Raw genomic sequence first — 19480 nt, 5'->3', positions numbered from 1 at the left:
GCACCCATCAAGTTAGGTTACTTGCATTTTTTTCAAAAATATGCAGCATCAAAAACTCACCAAAAATTCATCATGGGAAAGTAGCCTTATGGTCATAGCAAAAAGGTCCAGATAAACTGAGGGCTTTTTATTCGTTGCAATGTACCTGCACCATGTGAATATAGTCTAAGGCCTGATGGCATACAGCAGGGTGTGCAGCCCATATACCAGTCCCTATGGCTCTCTACTGCCGGCAATGTAACCTGCAGCATATCACGGAGGTATTCTCATGTTTCTATGTTGGAGCAGCTTCTGGCAGCTGAGCTTCTATCATTTATCTTTACGGGTGTCCACTTTTTTATTTTTGGAATTGTATTTTAAAATGAAATCCAAATTCTGCCTTAATCTCTTTATGCTTTGTGTGCACCTACCTGGTACTATGCTACTCGCAGCCACCTTCTTCATGATCTCTCTGGTGGACGGAGGACTACGGACATATCCGACCGTAATGTTGGAACTGTTAATTCCATCCAATGCCCCGAACTCCTGTGCAGGGGAGTGCCGAATGCTCTCCAACGAACGATTTTCCCCAAAGCTGATTAAAGCCAGCATCAACAATACAAATGCCAAGATCTGTATCCATTCCTGAAAAAAAAACACAAAACGCTATAGATACCCGATAAAAGTAATCATCTGGCTAAATCAAGACCATATCTCATGTTGATGCACTCTGGTTTCCCATCCCTCTTGTCTGCCCACAGGCCTGTGTGATGTCCTGATCAATCATTGTTAGTACCCTTCCACTACCACATCCCTCATGCCTCCCACTGGATGATGTGTCCCCAATGCGCGGGACTGGCCATGCCCAAGTGTCCACAAATGTGACAGTGGAGGTGGAGGAAGAAGGTCCTGGCAGGGCTCTACCAAATTACCTGTTAACATGATTCTTCATATGAGCACTATTATGGTGATAACATACTTGTATAGTTTATTTTTTATATTACTGGTTAAAAGAATTCAGAACTTTAAAAAAAAATTACTTTGTGTCACCATTTTCCGAGACTCATACATTTTTAATTTCTACATCAACTGAGCTGTAAGAGAACTTGCTCTTTTGTGTGGCAAGCTGTAGTTTTTAGTGATGAGCGAGTATACTCGTTGCTTGGGTTTTCCTGAGCACGCTCAGGTGGTCTCTGAGTATTTGTAACTGCTCGGAGATTTAGTTTTCTTTGCCTCAGCTACATGATTTGCGGCTACTAGACAGCTCGAATACATGTGTGGATTCCTTAGCAACCAGGCAACCCCCACATGTATTCAGGCTGGCTAGTAGCTGTAAATCATGCAGCTGCGTAAAAAAAAACTAAATCTCCGAGCAGTTACAAATACTCGGAGACCACCCGAGCGTGCTCGGAAAAACCTGAGCAACGAACATACTCGCTCGTCACTAGTAGTTTTTATTGATACCATTGTGGGTTACATGCAGTGTATTGATCGCTTTCGTTGCAATAGGCTGCAGATTTTCAGCTTTGAAATAACTGAAACTTAAGATTTCCTATGAAGCCATACCAGCTGGGCTTCTCAGGATTACAACGATGGGAGCGGTGTTTCCTTCAGCAGGTAACCTACTGGCGCACTGCGATCGTGTCGCTGGATTTGGGGGATCCATGGGCATTGGTATGGACCCTGCCCTACCCTGTCTGATACTGACAGCGGCATTTATGTGGTTAATTGGCAGAGATAGGAGCTACTGTAAATCTGATGGTTCCTGTTAGGCCAGTCTCACACGTCCAGATAATTCCGGTACCGGAATGCCACCCGTGTGCCGACTGAGGACCATACGGACCGTGCAGGAGACAGCACTACAGTAAGCGCTGTCCCCCCTGCGTGTGGTGCTGAAGCCGGAATTCATTCCTTCTCCGCAGCAGCGTTCGCTGGAGAGAAGGAATGAAAAATCATGTTTTTTTTATTTTTTTGTGTTTAAAATAAAGTTCCTGGTCGCCTCCCGCCTCCCACCCCCTGTGCGCCCGCCCGCTTGCATTAAAATACTCACCCAGCTCCCGCGATGCTTCCTCTCAGCGCCGCAGCTTGTCCTGTATGAGCGGTCACGTGGTACCGCTCATTACAGGGATGAATATGCGGCTCCACCCCTATGGGAGGCCTTAGGCCTGTTTCACTCGTCAGTGGCTCCGGTGTTGTGAACTCTATTTTTGGGCTTCCTCTAGTGGTCACAAGCGGTACTGTGTAGTGTTGTCTTTCTGCAGGTTGGCTTCATCAGCTGGTTCGTTATCCTTGGTTGGTTTCCTATTTAGCCCACCTGGATACTCAGTTCCTTGCCTGCTATCAATGTTTTCAGTGCTCTTCAGATTCCTGGTGATTACCTTGCTCCCAGTCTCTCCAAGACAAGCTAAGTTTTTGTTTGTTTATTTTTTGATTATCAGCATTTATCATGTTACTTGTCCAGCTTGCTAAAATGTGATTTCCTCGCTTGCTGGTTGCTCTAGGGGACTGAGTTTCTCCCCCCACACCATTAGTTGGTGCGGGGGTTCTTGTAATCTCAGTGTGGATATTTTGTAAGGGTTTTTTACTGACCGCACAGACCCCTTTACTATTTTCTGCTATCTAGTATTAGTGGGCCTCATTTGCTGAATCTGCTTTCATCCTGTGTATGTGCCTTCCTCTTACCTCACCGTTATTATCTGTTGGGGGCTTCTATATCTTTGGGGATTATTTCTCTGGAGGCAAGAGAGGTCTTTCTTTCTCTCTAGGGGTAGTTAGTTCCTTAGGCTGGCTCGAGACGTCTAGGATTTTAGGCACGTTCACCGGCTACTTCTAGTGTGTTTGGATAGGTTAAGATTTGCGGTCAGTCCAGTTTGCCACCTCCCTAGAGCTTGTCCTATGTTTGTTACTTAGCTGGAGCTATTTGTGATCCTCAAACCACTAAGGATCATAACACTCCGGTACGTGTGGTGACAGTTTCCTCACGTACCGGAGACACTGACTCACGTAGACACATTAAAATCAATGTGTCTCTGCACATGTCAGCGTGTTTTCACGGACCGTGTGTCCGTTTGCAAAATACGGACACATGTCAGTGTTCATGGGAGCGCATGGATCACACGGACCCATTAAAGTCAATGGGTCCATGTAAACACGTACCTCACACGGATGCTGTCCGTGTGTCTCCCGTGTGCCGACTGAGGACCACACGGACCGTGCAGGAGAGAGCGCTAGAGTTAAGAGCTGTCCCACCTGCGTGTGGTGCTGAAGCCGGCATTCATTCCTTCTCCCCAGCAGCGTTCGCTGGAGAGAAGGAATGAAAAATCAAGGGTTTTTTTTGTGTTTAAAATAAAGTTGGTAGTCACCTCCCACCTCCCACCCCCTGTGCGCCCGCCCGCTTGCATTAAAATACTCACCCAGCTCCTGCGATGCTTCCTCTCAGCGCCGGCAGCTTGTCCTGTGTGAGAGGTCATGTGGTGCCGCTCATTACAGTGATGAATATGCGGCTCCACCTCCCATAGGGGTGGGGCCGCATATTCATCCCTGTAATGAGCGGCACTACGTGACCGCTCACACAGGATAGGCTGCCGGCGCTGAGAGGAGAGTGGAGACATCGCTGGAGCTGGGTGAGTATTTCTCTGCAAGCGGCCGGGCGGCGCACTGGGGATGGGAGGCGGGAAGTCACCAGCAAACTTTATTTTTAGCAAAAAAGAACAAAAACTTGATTTTTCATCTCTGCTCTCCTGCAGGGGAGAAGAGATGAATGCCACCTTCAGCACCACACGCAGGGGGGACAGCGCTTAGTGTCCGTGTGGTCCTCAGGCGGCACACGGCTGCCGCACGTGTGCCACACTGATGTGCCACGTTAGCACACGGACACGGATAACTCCGATACCGATTTTTCCGGTACCGGAATTATCTGCACGTGTGTGACTGGCCTTAAAGGCGTGTGATGTCTGTACAACACAGCCTGCATAGGTTCCTGATCCTGCTCCATATACGCACACCCACCATACATGTGCGGCAGATATCCGGAAGGGTTATACATGGCTGTTCATGACAACACTTCAAGTGTGTGATGAAGATGTCATGAATCTGTGGAAGCCATATTTACTTACTGGAAAAGCGTTGCAGAAGCAGTTGCAACTTTTCCATTTATGTGACCAAGACTTGCCTAAATCCACAGTCACGCTGCAGAAACAAATCTATTCAGATGTTCGGGACAGGACTTCGGCTTTTTTACTAATCCTAGTTAAATGCACTGGAAAGCATATTGTGCAGAGGAATATGGGAATTACGTTTTGTCCCCCAACCCCAATCCACCCCCGTAACATGAGATCATACATGAGGCACATCTGCAGGCCCCAGAGATTCTCAGAGATTGGAAACACAAGAATATTTGCAAAGCGCCAAGATCACACATATTGAAGTTAAGTAAAATGTCCCAGTTCTCATTGTGGGAATGCTGAACATTTCCGGTAGAACTGCATATTGAAAATCCAAAAATAAATTGCAATGCCGAAGCTTTCAAATTCAAAGATGAGCTTTCTTAAAACACGAACCAATTAGCAGGTGATGTATTACTCAGCGGATTTTGTGCATGCAAATTCACACCAGAAAATCCTGCGTGTGTACATCCCATTTAGACGTATTTCTAGGCACCGAAGCAGCTAATCTGGACTCACTGATCAAAACTTTTTGTTCCATCCATACACGGCAGAGATTTCCTGCAACAAATCTGCAATGAATAATCATCATGAAAATCTGCATGTGCTTTACGCTGATTTTGAAACAGATTTCACCTTGTGTATTGTAAACTGTGAAATCTGTGGAAAAAAATCACAGCATTGGAGCAATATAGAATATTTGCCCTTAATTCCCAGAGATTTTTGCAGTTGGTGTTTTTAAAACCCCATTGATATGTATCAAACTGTAAACCGCTGAGGATTTCCTATGGGAACTGTGACGGCTATTGTTAGTGGTTAGCACCTTCGGCAGATACATTACTTGCTTACCCAGAGAGTGGAGCATTTACTCCTCCATTTCAGAAGCAGATTCTTCAGAAGCAGGGCCAAGGTTTGTTGAAGAAGACTGGTATCCATCACAATCTTCTCCGTCATCTGGAAGACAGAAGGTCGGCAATATAACCCATTGGTGAGTTCTATTTCTTTTCATAGACTCCCTCATATATTCCCAAATACAGTAACCCATGCCAAACAATGGTTCTCATTAATATGAATACATACATACATATTTCACAATTGTTATCACCTTAAAGGGGCTGTCACACATCAGATGCACAACCGCATGCCCTGACATGTAAGAATTAATCCTGTATAAACTGCAGACCCTACAAAAAGGGCACCGGTCATTAGGGAATCCCTCTGCCATTAAGAGTGAGAGTAGGGGGGGGGGGTGCTGTTATGGACAGTAAGGAACACGCTGCCTCTAAAAGACAGCACCCCCTTGTCTGGTGTGATGGAATGTTCTGCTCACCCCTGCAATAGACTGTGTGAATGAACTGCCCTGTGCTGAGTGGAGGGGTTGAGCCTTTAGAGCATGTGAGCTAAAGCTGCTGCAGAGAACGTCTGTGCTTGTAGCTGCGAAAAGAGGACCCACAGCCTGGGACAGAGTAGATTTGTGAAATTGGACAGACTCTTCAGCTGTAGCAAGGGTGGCTGTCCTGTGCTAATTTGAGAAGCCACGAAGATACCGAGAAAGGGATTTACAGCTTCCAGGAGCACCTCCAGGACCCAGATGCAAGGAGGACCCAGAAGCAAGGAGAAGACCACGTTTCACGGAGCTGGCAGAGAGCCGTGTGCAGCGCCCCAAGGGTCCTGGTCGTTGCAGTACTGTGGCTCCGCCACTAAGGGGAGCTATGGTATGTCTGATGGCACTGAAGGAGTTCATCTAATCAGGTATCACAGTCACCAATACATTTCACAGCCGGGCCTCCGGGGGGAGCTAAGGGTGCTATTCATTAGGCCACTCCCCACCATAGTGGGTAAACTGGGGGTCAGGCAGGAAGTGAGAAGAGAAGCTGACTGGGTTGGAACCAGGCAACACCTTGTGGCAGAGGGTGTTGTAGGGGAAGATACAGTAGGGTCTCTGTCAGGGGTGGGATCCTGACAGAGGCTTGGCAACGAGAACGAACGTAACGGGACCGTGCCTGCTCCGGGTAGCGGCGGTGCCCAAGAAAGGATTAGAAGAGAGATAGATTGTGCTGAGTGAGAAACGGGATCACGCAGGAGAAATACCAGTAGGGGTGATGCTGTGAGAAGAGGGCAACATCCTACTGAGGCGCACAACCGGTGGCCGGAACGCCGAGGGAGTAGAATAATATTCAGCTTCAAGCAATACTCCAAACAGCGGCAGGACAGTCAGTCTCAGGCGGGCTGTCTAACTCAAATCACCTATGAAGTCTTGGGGGGCAACTTGTGGAGAGGGGCGTCTCTAGGGTCCCGGAAGAGCTCCGAGCCTACCCGTCAAACGGGTGCCGTTCCTACCCGAACCTCAGGGAGGGACGGAGGATTAGCAGAACATCATCTAGTCGAGTTGTGAGGGAACTTAAGAAACAGACACAACAGTTGTGGGGTACTTTCCGTAAGCACAGCAGGGAAGGACTGCAACACATAGCGCTAGGGGGAAGGCACAGATTTCCTCCTGTGAAGAGAACTCTGGAAGTGCCATTGGACCGGCCGGACTTGCGCAGCCTGGTGAACCGTATTCTGGACTGAGGACTCAGAGATCTTCAGTAAAGAGGTAAAGAGACTGCAACCTGGTGTCCTCGTTATTTACCGCGACCTGCACCTCACAACTGCACCGTTACACCACCACTTATTGCACCGGACGTCCCCCACTGACAGACAGGGCCACGGACCGGGTCTAGCCACCGTGACAACCCCAGAACTGAACAGAGACTCTCAGAGGCCCGGCTCCGGGTATCCCTCGGCCCTGCGGCGGTGTGGGGGCGCTCCACGTGCGCACCACCGTACTAGACTGTTGGGGGCCCCCGGGACTGGATCTAAGTCCCCAATATCACCGTGAGTTTGTTCCTGTTTTGTGTACATGTCAGGGCCTAGTGTAGGCTTCAACAGACAGAACACGGCAGCCGTGTGGCCTGCTTAGTAGAGGCCAGGGAGGCTATACGTAGAGTAGCATCATTCTTTGTTTATTGTTTGCATTTGCTTTCGTACGTATATTGATTCTGTAATAGTTGGAGCACCGTGCTATTTGACGGCCCAGCTAAAGAATACAACTCTTGTAAATTATCTTTTGCCATTGCATACCCCTGTTTGCACCATCCTCTTCCACTTCATTCTTTGCCTTCCAATAAATTTACCCTTTGTTGTTTGCACCTCATGTTGTGTACAGTAGTCTCCCTGCACCTTGGTGGTTTCCCGGCCATCGCTTCAAATACAATGGTTATATATGTGGCACTTGTCACATCAAAGTGATGCCAGGGCACATCGTTTCCAGCAGCTCCTTGTTCTACTGGAAACATTGTGCTCTGGTATCATGTCGATGTGAAAAGTACAACCTATATAACTATTGTACAGACTAAATACTGTGCCACTTGTCCTCTTGCAACCTGGTGGAATCTCTTCCCTAGGTAAGTGACGCATCTGGCAGTTCACATGGTGTAAAATGTGCCATATACCAGGAACACTTCACAAGACCTGTTGTATATCGAGAACACCCCAACACCCATAAGATCTGCTGTATAATTGTGTACACCCTCACAAGACCTCAATATACTGGTAACCCCCACAGGACCTGCCGTATAGCCGGACCTACAAGAGCTGGCATATAAATGGAACGCCAGACAAGATCTACCATACACCGGGAACACCTCACAAGTGCTGCCATATACCAGAAATTCGTCTCCAGATCTTCCATATACCGGGAACATCCCAAAAGGCTTGCTGTATATTGGGAAAACCCCACAAGACCTGCGATATACCAGGAACACCCCACAAGATCTACCATATACCAGGAACACCCCACAAGACCTGATATATGAGGAACATATACCGCGAACACCCCACAAGACCTGCCATATATCTGGAACACCCCACAAGACCTGCGGTATTCCACGAACACCCCACAAGACCTGCCGTATACCGGGAACACCCCACAAGACCTTTCATAACTGAATCAACTCACAAGACCTTCCATATATCGAACGCCATATATGGAACACCCCACAAGAGTTGCTGAATACCATGAACACCCCAAATGACCTGACGTATACCGTGAACACACCACAAGATCTTCCTTATACCAGCAGTACCCGGCAATACCTGCCGTATGTTGGGAACACCCCACAAAACCTGCCGTATACTGGGAACACCCAAGACCTGCAGTATGCTGGGAACACCTCACAAGACCAACCGTGTAGCAGAAACACCCCACAAGACCCGCCATATACCGTGAACACCCCACAAGACCTGCTGTATACGGGGAACACCTCACAAGACCTGGCTTATACAGGAACACCCCACAAGACCCGCCATATATCGGCAACACCCCACAAGACCTGCCGAATACTGGGAACACCCTACAATACCTGCTGTATACAGGAACACCCCACAAAACCTGCCATGTACAAGGAACAACCCACAAGACCTGCCTTATACCAGGAACACCCCACAAGACCTTCCATATGCTGGGAACACCCCACAAGATCTGTTGTATACAGGAACACCCCACAGGACCCACCATGTACCAGGAACACCCCACAAAACCTGCCATATATCGTCAACACCCCACAAGACCTGCCAGATACTGGGAACACCCTACAAGACCTGCTGTATACCGGGAACACCCCACAAGACCTACCATATACAGGAACACCCCACAAAACCTGCCATATATCGTCAACACCCCACAAGACCTGCCGGATACTGGGAACACCCTACAAGACCTGCTGTATACCGGGAACACCCCACAAGACCTACCATATACAGGAACACCCCACAAAACCTGCCATATATCGTCAACACCCCACAAGACCTGCCGGATACTGGGAACACCCTACAATACCTGCCATGAAAAAGGAACACCCTACAAGACCTGCCTTATACCAGGAAAACCACACAAGACCTGCCATATACCGGGAACACCCCACAAGACCTGCCATATACCGGCAACACTCCATAAGACCTGCTGTGTACAAGGAACACTCCACAAGACTTGCCGCATACCGGGAACACCCCACAAGATCTGTCATATACAGGAACACCCCACAGGACCCACCATGTACCAGGAACACCCCACAAGACCTGCCATATACCGGGAAAACCCCACAAGACCTGCCGAAAACTGGGAACACCCCACAAAACCTGCTGTGTACAAAGAACACCCCACAAGACCTGCCGTATACCAGAAACACCCTACAAGACCTGCTGTATACCAGGAATACCCCACAAGACCTGCCGAATACCGGGAAGACCTCGCAAGACCTGCCATATACCGATAATACCCCATAAGACCTGCCGTGTACAAGGAACACCCCACAATACCTGCTATATGCTGGGAACACCCCACAAGACCTGCCATGTACAGGAACACTCCACAATGCCTGCTGTGTAGAAGGAACACCCCACAAGACCTGCCGTATACCAGGAACACCCCGCAAGACCTGCTGTATACTAGGAATACCCCACAAGACCTGCTGTATACTAGGAATACCCCACAAGACCTGTTGTATACCAGAAACACCCCACAAGACCTGCTGTATACTAGGAATACCCCACAAGACCTCTTGTATACCAGAAACACCCCACAAGACCTGCTGTATTCCAGGAATACTCCACAAGACCTGCTGTTTTGAAGATTCTCTGACTAGATAATTGCGAGTCTAGATATCACAATTTAACTTTAAGTAGATAACATTAGCTACAGTCCCTCAGATCTTTAAACATCCCCATCAATTTCAAGAACTGAGTGATCACTTGCTCCTAACATATCCACCATCCTTGGCAGGCACCATTGTCACCAGATTGGCAATGACAGTGGCATACATGTTATGGTGGACTGGTATATCATACATACGGTATACACTTTCTGTAAAATGAATGCTCATTTACCTGATGCATTGTTAGTTGGTCTTTATATACTTGTATACAGTTACAGATTATACAGTTATAATTATTCTATAATGACTAACCATCTGTTATGTTAGTGCATTAACTATTAAAGTGCTGCGTGAAGCAGGACTGTGTCAGTACCCCAGACTTACCCTGAATGCTGCTGTCAGTCGCAGGGCTGATAGTCAGTATTAGTTAGAAATTCAGGCTTCTCTCAGAGTAGAGTTTGGTGTTTCTCAGCTTCATGTTGTCTTCAGTTGCTCGGAAGATTTTGGAGTTGGGAGGGGTAGAGATCCTTGAGTCTGTGCCTTTCTGATCCTACAGAGTAGTAGAGTCAGTACTCACTAGCTGTTCTATACTGTATCTTCAGAATGAAAACAAGTCAGATCACGTGATATGTCTTGGGATTGTCCGATTGTTACAACCATCGCTGGCGATGCATTACTCAGAAAAAGAAAATGAGCCAAGGTTCTTGCTGACAAGAGGCTTCATTGTATAATGAGAATGTCCTCTGCTGGCAGGAGAAACATCTGTGGCATTTCTCAGAAAAACTTGGTGGGAGTTGGGAAAAATATGTTATTTTGTGAAAGATTTTTATGCCCAAAGTCTAGAAATTAAGTAGATAGGAGTTTCATAATAAATTGCAGTGTTTCCAGTATTAAAAAAAATTCCCTTTCATGATTTTTGCTTGCTGCTGGTCTCCTCCTCCTTCTGGCAGTTGAAAGTATAGTCCCTTCTTATATTACCAGCAGAAAAAGTTTTACGCCTACACTCGTGGGTTTGTGGACCACTGTGCCACAAGACCGGGCCAGCCTAGGAAGGGGCGTAGCTAAGTGGGTACCAGGTGTTCCCTGGAGCTCCTGATGGCGGAGACAGACTAGGCTGCAGGTAGCTGCCAGGTACCCTCCTAGGCAGATCTCAGTACTGCAGCTGCTGACCCCAGGGTCAGGTTCTCTCACACGGACTAGAGCTACGTTCAGACAAATCGGTCTAGTATACTGTATAAGGGACTGGCTGCACATGGACCGGGGGACAATGTTTAGGAACTGGCCGCACTGGGACCATGGGACTTTGGGAACAGGACTTGGCACAATGGGACCAGGAGACTTTGGATACAGGACTGGCCACTCCAGGACCAGGGGACAATGTTCAGGTGCTGGCTCCATCTGGACCAGGGGACTACAGGAAAAGAACTGGTCGCATCGGGACCAGAGGGCTTCTGATACAGACCTGGCCACTAGTTATGAGCGAATATACTCGTTACTCGAGATTTCCCGAGCATGCTCAGAGATTTAGTTTTTTTTGCCGCAGCTGAATGATTTACATCTGTTAGCCAGCAAAAGTACATGTGGGGGTTGCCTGGTTGCTAGAGAATCCCCACATGTAATCAATCTAGCTAAGAGATGTAAATCATTCAGCTGAGGTGAGGAAAACTAAATCTCCGAGCACTAAAAAATACTCAGAGGACACCCAAGCATGCTCGGGAAATCTCGAGTAACAAGTATATTCACTCATCACTACTGGCCACTCCAGAAACGGGGACTTCAGATACATGACTGGCCACTCCAAGACTAGGGGACTACGTTTGGGCTCTGGCCGCAACAGGACCTGGTGTCCTCATAACTGCACTGATAGAACACCAACTACCTAATGACTCAACTCGTTGCTTGGCGACTCCCTAAAGGAAAGGGATTCTTTTATACAAAATGTCTCCCAACTATTGGCTGGGAGCCATCTTGCTGGGGAGCTTACTATGCTAAATTCAGCAATAGGCTTAGGGCATTTACCATATGCGCGCTGCCACTTTAAGAGCAGGGGAGCGCATGCTCTAGTTGCGCAGCAACAAACTGAAGCAGGCACACCAGCAGAAAGCATGCTGGGGACTAGGGCGAGGGCGGTGACTAAGTTGGGGTCCCTGCTTGGAGGGAGAAAAGGACACCGTGCACAGGGCGCCGGCAATAGCGCTACAAAGAGACTTCTCAGTTAAACTTCAATGCTACTACTTATGTTAGGCTATTTCTGGATAAAATAAGTCTCCTCCTCCCTCTGGTAGCTCACAATATAGTCTCTTCTTGCTAACCCCTGCAGAAGAAATCTTCATAGCTATATTGCCATACTACTGCATACACTAGTCTTTGCTCCTTTCCAGACAAGCAGGGCAGAAAGCTTTTTCACTGATTGCTCTGCTGCTGGGGGCAAGCTCTGGAAAAAAAAATCAGTCTCCTTCTCCTTATGGAAGATGTAATTTTAATCTCTTCTTACTACCCTTAAAAAAATTGTCTCCTCAGCTATACTACCATGCTACGTCTAAGACTCTGTTTCTTTCCTAACAACAAGGGCAGTGAGGTTGTTTTCCACTGGTTGCTTTACTCCTCGGGATATGCTCTGGAGAAAATCGGTCTCCTTTGTCCTCTGGAAGTTATCAATATATTACCTTCTTACTCCCCTTAGGAAGGAAGTCTTCTTGGATATGCTGCCATGGTACAGCAGATGTTCTGATCGTTTCCTATTATGTATAGCAGAAATCTATTTCTTATGGCTGCTCTGTAGTGAACATAGAATCACTATGCAGAGACCTGGCTGTTAGGAAGGTGACTGAGCATGTGTGTCCACCAATACTGAGTAAAGAAGGTGGACATCCGGTAAGTAAATGTCATTAGTCTTTACTAGGTCATTCTTATCACCATGGTAAATTAGCAAAAATGACATGTGATAAAGCTGTGACATGATAGTACAGTATCATTTATATTTTATGTATATTTAGCTGCCAGGACAGTTTTCACACTTTTGGCAAACACCGAATTTAAAATATAATTTCCCCACTTTATATTTGCACCTTCATGAAATTTTGCGAAGAGGTTTGTAAAAAAAAATACATCACAAAAGTCTGACCCAGCAGAGCTTCAGATGCAAAACACAAAAACAAAAAATATGCACAGATCATCACTATAAATTTTAGATGCAAGTAAACATCCGAGTCAAAGAACCGTTATTGTTCTTATTAGGAAAGGAAGGACGTTATTATTTGTGCAACTGTTCAACTTCTAACGCCTTTAGTGTTACTAAAAATAACTTACTACCCTACACCTGACAGCTATAGAGTTAATATATTCCTTGATTAGTAATAGGGGTGATAACATGAAGGAAAGTTCCTGTAATCTCCTCTTTCTGTGATTTGTAAAAGGGGTGATAACATGAAGAGAAGTTCCTGTAATCTTTTCTGGCTGTCATTTCTAAAAGGGGTGATAATATAAAGAAAAGTTCCTGTAATTACACCTGGTTGTGATTAATAAGAGGGCTAATAACTAGAACAAAGTTCCTGTATTCACCCATGACTGTCATTGCTAATAGGGGTGATAACATGAAGAGAAGTACCTGTATAATCCTTCATGGCTGTGATTATTAAAAGGGGTGATCATTAGTGTTGAGCGATACTTTCTGATATCGGAAAGTATCGGTATCGGAAAGTATCGGCCGATACCGTCAAAATATCGGATCCAATCCGATACCGATACCCGATCCCAATGCAAGTCAATGGGACGAAAATATCGGAATTAAAATAAACCCTTTATACACTTGTAGGTTCATTCTACATGAAGGAAAACAACTAAGAATAATGTAGGATGTATTGGGGGACGTGGCGGAGACATTAAAGGCACAGAGGTTTAGCCCAATGTAATAGAATAGCAGGATTTTTTTTTTTTGGATGACGTTCGGCGTTAGAAAGACTTTGACTATGTTAATTTTTTTTTTTTTTTATGCCACATATTGATGTTTCACTACTTCAACGCCCTTCACCTTCTTTTTTTCTTCTCCCACGCTTTCTTCTTCATTATCCTCATCATCAGCTTCTTTGACATCAACTTCTTCACCTTATTCATCTTCTTCTTCATCTTCTACCTATTATTTTTTGGGTTACATTGTTCATATTCTTTTTATTTTACTATTATCTTCATCATATTCTACTTCTTCATCATATTCTTATTTGTGACAGGCATTCCTGTAGTTGTTATCTATAAAAGTTTGAAGATTACACCTTCCGTTCTGCCTGTCACAAAACAGTTACATTTGTCCGCGTTCAGTTTGGCCTGCAGCATCAGGCTTTATCCAGGGGCACCACGAGGAGGAACGGACTCACCCCCATACACTGCTTAGTCTTCTTCTGCTTATAATTTAGATAATATTTTTTGCTCTGATATTTAGTGTTATGCTTAATGTTCTTCTGCTCTTTGTTCTGCAGCCTCTTGTTCTTCTGCTTCTCGGTCTTCCAGGTCGTCGTCGTCTCCAGGGTCGTCGTCTCCAGGGTCGTCGTCTCCAGGGTCATCGTCATCGGGGTGGTCTTCAGGGTCGTCGTCTCCGGGGTCGTCGTCATCACGGTGGTCTTCAGGGTCATCGTCTCCAGGGTCGTCGTCATCACGGTGGTTGTCGTCTCTGGTGTCGTCGTCATCTTAGGGGTGTTCTTCCGGGTCATCGTGTTTAGTCTCTTGAACTTGGAAATGTAGCAGAAGGTACAAGAAGGCTGAGAAAATGCCGAGAACCAGCTGATGGAACTGGAACTCGGATGGCTACCCAAAGGTCCAAGAGCCAATGGAACTACCGAGAACCAGCTGACGTTACTGGAACCCGGTTACTAAGCAGGAGGCACCCGTGCCTGAAAGCACTACCAAGGACCACCTGACGTTGGTGGAACTCGGATACCCAGAGGGAGGCACCTAAGCCAAAGGCTCTGCCCGGAACCAGCTGACGGTACTGGAACCAGGATGGGGAGCAGAAGGTACAAGAGCAAAAGACAGTGCCGAGAACCAGCTGACGGTGCTGGAACCCGGATGGGTAGCCGAAGGTCCAAGAGCCAATGGAACTACCGAGGACCAGCTGACGTTACTGGAACCCGGTTACTAAGCAGGAGGTACCCGTGCCTGAAAGCACTACCAAGGACCACCTGACGTTGGTGGAACTCGGATACCCAGAGGGAGGCACCTAAGCCAAAGGCTCTGCCCGGAACCAGCTGACGGTACTGGAACCAGGATGGGGAGCAGAAGGTACAAGAGCAAGTGTCTGCGTGGCTTTTGCAGGACACGATGCCGGCTGCACAGCAGGGGAACAGCTGGCGGTGCTGAACCCCACTGACACATTGGCGAGGTGTTTTTCTCTGTGCAGCTAGCAGTACCGGGCCCCAACTGGCGGTGTTGGAGCCCGGGGTCAGCAGGAGGAGGAGAGGGAGCAGAGTGTAGGCCGAAGCCTGCACTGGCGGCAGCTTTGGGTCTGTTGTGCCTGCGTGGCTGTTGCAGGACACGTTGCCGGCTGCACAGCAGGGGAACAGCTGGCGGTGCTGAACCCCACTGACACATTGGCGAGGTGTTTTTCTCTGTGCAGCTAGCAGTACCGGGCCCCAACTGGCGGTGTTGGAGCCCGGGCTCTGCAGGGGGAGCAGAGTGTAGGCCGAAGCCTAATCGAACCAATTTCAAAGGTAACCTTTAACCCCCCCTCAGGGGTTACAAAGTAGAAGAGCCACAGCTTATGCAGCAGTAGTGGTGCACAAGTCAAAGGTTGCTCTTTTAATTTGGCTCCTTGCACACGCTGAATGGAACACGTGTAACATTTAGCCCTTTATACAGTCAAACTGTGTTGGAGGCGCGAGTTCCCTTTGTAATGAGACGCAGCACAGATGTCAAGAATCCCACCTTGGTGCTGGGTGCAGCCTCCTGAGCGTTGTTATTTGCTGTACAGGAGTCTGCGCTGTCGTGTTATCCCCTGGCCTAGCGCTGTTAGCGCTGCCCATCTTCTGACCTCATTTAATGTTGGCTGGTGCGGTTCGCGATGCCCATGAATCACAGCCCCGCAGTGTATTGACATAGTTAAAACACTGCGGGGCTGGGATTCATGGCCTGGCGCAGTACATATGTTCGCCTCTCGCTTGGGTTCTTACACCTGCTTCAGACTATGTGGCGTCAGCTGATCCCTTATCGCATGCCACGGCCATGAAGCCGCACAGTCTGAAGAAGGCGGAAGGAGATGAGGGACAGGCGAACTGATGCACTGCTCATGCCCATCAAACACACCCTCGCAGTCCCAAGAAATAAGACACCGAGGGGCGTTGTGTGGGTCAGGGCGGCCGCAGAGGCGCAGGCAGCCAAACAATGATGCCAGAAGACGGGCAGCGCTACCAAGGGGGTTGCAGCGTGTCATTACAAAGGAAAGTCACACCACCGGGACGGTTAAATGGTCACACAGAGGACACATTTTAGACGTGTTTTCCGTTCCACATGTGCGAGGAGAATACGTTTATGAGCCACCTTGCACACATGCAGCATTACCGCTGTACAAGGTGGCCTTAAAAACGTACAAACGCCTGGGGGAGGGGGGACAGGTTCCCTTCAATTTCAGTTCTGGTGTCTGCGTGGCTTTTGCAGGACACGATGCCGGCTGCACAGCAGGGGAACAGCTGGCGGTGCTGAACCCCACTGACACATTGGCGAGGTGTTTTTCTCTGTGCAGCTAGCAGTACCGGGCCCCAACTGGCGGTGTTGGAGCCCGGGGTCAGCAGGAGGAGGAGAGGGAGCAGAGTGTAGGCCGAAGCCTGCACTGGCGGCAGCTTTGGGTCTGTTGTGCCTGCGTGGCTGTTGCAGGACACGTTGCCGGCTGCACAGCAGGGGAACAGCTGGCGGTGCTGAACCCCACTGACACATTGGCGAGGTGTTTTTCTCTGTGCAGCTAGCAGTACCGGGCCCCAACTGGCGGTGTTGGAGCCCGGGGTCAGCAGGAGGAGGAGAGGGAGCAGAGTGTAGGCCGAAGCCTGCACTGGCGGCAGCTTTGGGTCTGTTGTGCCTGCGTGGCTGTTGCAGGACACGTTGCCGGCTGCACAGCAGGGGAACAGCTGGCGGTGCTGAACCCCACTGACACATTGGCGAGGTGTTTTTCTCTGTGCAGCTAGCAGTACCGGGCCCCAACTGGCGGTGTTGGAGCCCGGGCTCTGCAGGGGGAGCAGAGTGTAGGCCGAAGCCTAATCGAACCAATTTCAAAGGTAACCTTTAACCCCCCCTCAGGGGTTACAAAGTAGAAGAGCCACAGCTTATGCAGCAGTAGTGGTGCACAAGTCAAAGGTTGCTCTTTTAATTTGGCTCCTTGCACACGCTGAATGGAACACGTGTAACATTTAGCCCTTTATACAGTCAAACTGTGTTGGAGGCGCGAGTTCCCTTTGTAATGAGACGCAGCACAGGGGGGCGTGGCCTAACTGCTGATGGAGTAGGTCGCACAGAGTGGGAGCTCCTCAGCCAGGAACCCTAAAACGGCTCTCATCTACCTCCTCTGCTATATTCTTTGCCTCCACGATACCGCCGCTGGTCCCCGCTGCAGTGGTGAGTGCATGGGGAAAGCGAAAACAGGCGCCCGTGACCCCTCAAGGAGAATTCCTGACTTCTTTGCCGCTGCCCCGCAGCTCCCGCCGGCAGCCAAGATGGCGCCGTCCTCCCCCAGGTCTTCCCGCTCTGCACAACGTAACGCTCAGGCGTCGCAATCGGGTGGTGCGGCGCTGAAGTCCAACGCAGCAGCGTTCAAATCTGGCGGTGAGGCGTCGCGTTCAGGCGCTGCAGCGTCGGATTCGGCCGATGGTCCGGTGACTGCTGCTCTCCTCAAAAACCTTCTTGGAGACCTCAGAGCTTCCATTCAGGAGGATATGCGCAATATGCTGGCTGAGCTTAAAGGGGAAGTGGTGGAACTGGGTAACCGCACAGACCGTCTGGAGCGTAAGATGGCGGAGCTGGTCTCTTCACACAATGACCTCTGGGATGCTCATGAGGCCCTGCAAACCATGGCTACTAAAACCCACTCTAAAGCCCTGGATCTGGAAGACAGGTCCAGGAGAAACAACGTCAAACTCAGGGGCATTGATGAATCTACCTTGTCAGGAGATTTGAAGTTATTCCTGCAGGAATTTGTGGCTGCAGCTCTCCCTCAACTTGCCCCAAAGAAGGTCATAATCGATCGTATTCACAGGATCCCTAAACCGTCCGGCTTGGGTCCCTCCGTTCCAAGAGATGTGTTAGCGCGCATACACTTCTATGAAATGAAGGAAGAATTTCTACAGGCTCTACGGAAAAATCCAGCGCTCCCTGATAGGTTCGCACGCATTGCTGTTTTTCCGGATCTCTCCCCAGGTACTTTGGCGCTTCGGAGGACCTTTGGCCCCTACACCACCATCCTCAGAGAGAAAGGTATCCAGTACCGCTGGGGATTTCCTACCAAGCTTCTCATCCGTAAAGATGGTTCGATCACTACCTGCTTAATTCCGGCTCACGCGGCCTCCGCTCTCTCCAAATGGGGACTCGCGACTCCTGAATCTCCGGTTTCTGCATCCTTTACTAAGACTGGAGGTAACAATGGCCCCAGGGCCCGCATTGCTCCTGATTGGGAGGAGGTCTGACTCCACGGCTTTTGTGGCTCCTGGCTATTTTCCCACACGGTTGTACTCTGGTTTTTTTTTTTCTTTAATTTTTTCTTGGTTTTTGCTGCTGTGCTGAGCCCTCTTTTGAGGATCTCTACAGCTTTCTTGTGCCCCATAGGTGAACTGTTTTTCTGATTCTCACCTTTTTGGACTCAGGGTTTTCCTGAATGGACTCCAGTCCGCTAGTTTATTTGTTACTTGTTGTATGTCTTGTTTGTGTCCTCCCGTCTCCTTCCCCCCTCCCCCCGGTCTACTCACATGTATGCTTTAGTTCATTGACCATATCGTGTCTTCTTTTATTCACAGATTGTCAGTATTTGATGATTACCAAATTGTTTTTATGTTCTCATTATGAGTATCTCGCTACTTTCAATTAATGTTAATGGTCTTAACTCCCCGGGCAAGAGGTCTGTTGTGTGGCGCCAATTAGGTAAATCCCGCCATGATATTTTGTGCCTTCAGGAAACGCATTTGCTGGAATGTGACAACCAGAGAATGCACTCAGGCTTATATCCGCACCAGTTTTTTGCTAACGCCCCGACTAAAAAGGCGGGAGTAGCCATTTTCTTTAGTAGGTCCAACTCCTTTCAATTGGTCCGTTCCATTGCAGACCCGCTGGGTAGGTTTATTGTGGTGTTATGTCTCATTAACAATGTACCCTATACCATCGCCTCGATCTACGGCCCTAATGTGGGGCAGCTCAGGTTCCTGGAGGGGGTTTTTCAAACCCTTCACGATATCCAACATGGTCACCAGTTGATTGCTGGCGACTTCAATGTCCCAATGTCTAAAGATCTGGACTGTTCTGCCTCCTCGCTATCAAGATGTGAAGCGGGGCCCTTAATCAATTCTTTCAACCTTCATGATATTTGGAGATATCTGCATTGCGGCGAGAGAGACTACACGTTTTTGTCTCCCAGGCACGGTTCCTATAGCAGGATTGACTTTGTGCTGGTGAATGACGTGGCTC

At 48.5% G+C, this 19480-nt stretch overlaps 1 protein-coding gene across 1 annotated transcript in view; it reads right to left on the bottom strand.

The window, feature by feature from the left end:
* Positions 1 to 10780, bottom strand: part of LOC143766073 (ABC-type organic anion transporter ABCA8-like) — a 153761-nt gene extending 142981 nt beyond the window's left edge. Inside the window, exons 1-3 of the mRNA XM_077253456.1 lie at positions 10220 to 10780; positions 4992 to 5096; positions 411 to 624 (exon numbers count right to left, since the gene is read on the bottom strand). Coding sequence (XP_077109571.1) covers positions 411 to 624; positions 4992 to 5096 — 319 coding nt within the window. The 5' untranslated portion in view covers positions 10220 to 10780. The remainder of the gene's footprint in view (positions 1 to 410; positions 625 to 4991; positions 5097 to 10219) is intronic.
* Positions 10781 to 19480: the final 8700 nt, after the last annotated feature.

Source organism: Ranitomeya variabilis, chromosome 4, assembly GCF_051348905.1.
Source record: "Ranitomeya variabilis isolate aRanVar5 chromosome 4, aRanVar5.hap1, whole genome shotgun sequence".
Lineage (NCBI taxonomy): Eukaryota > Metazoa > Chordata > Amphibia > Anura > Dendrobatidae > Ranitomeya > Ranitomeya variabilis.
Note: the sequence above shows the minus strand (reverse complement) of the source record. Positions and strands in the feature narration are given on the sequence as shown.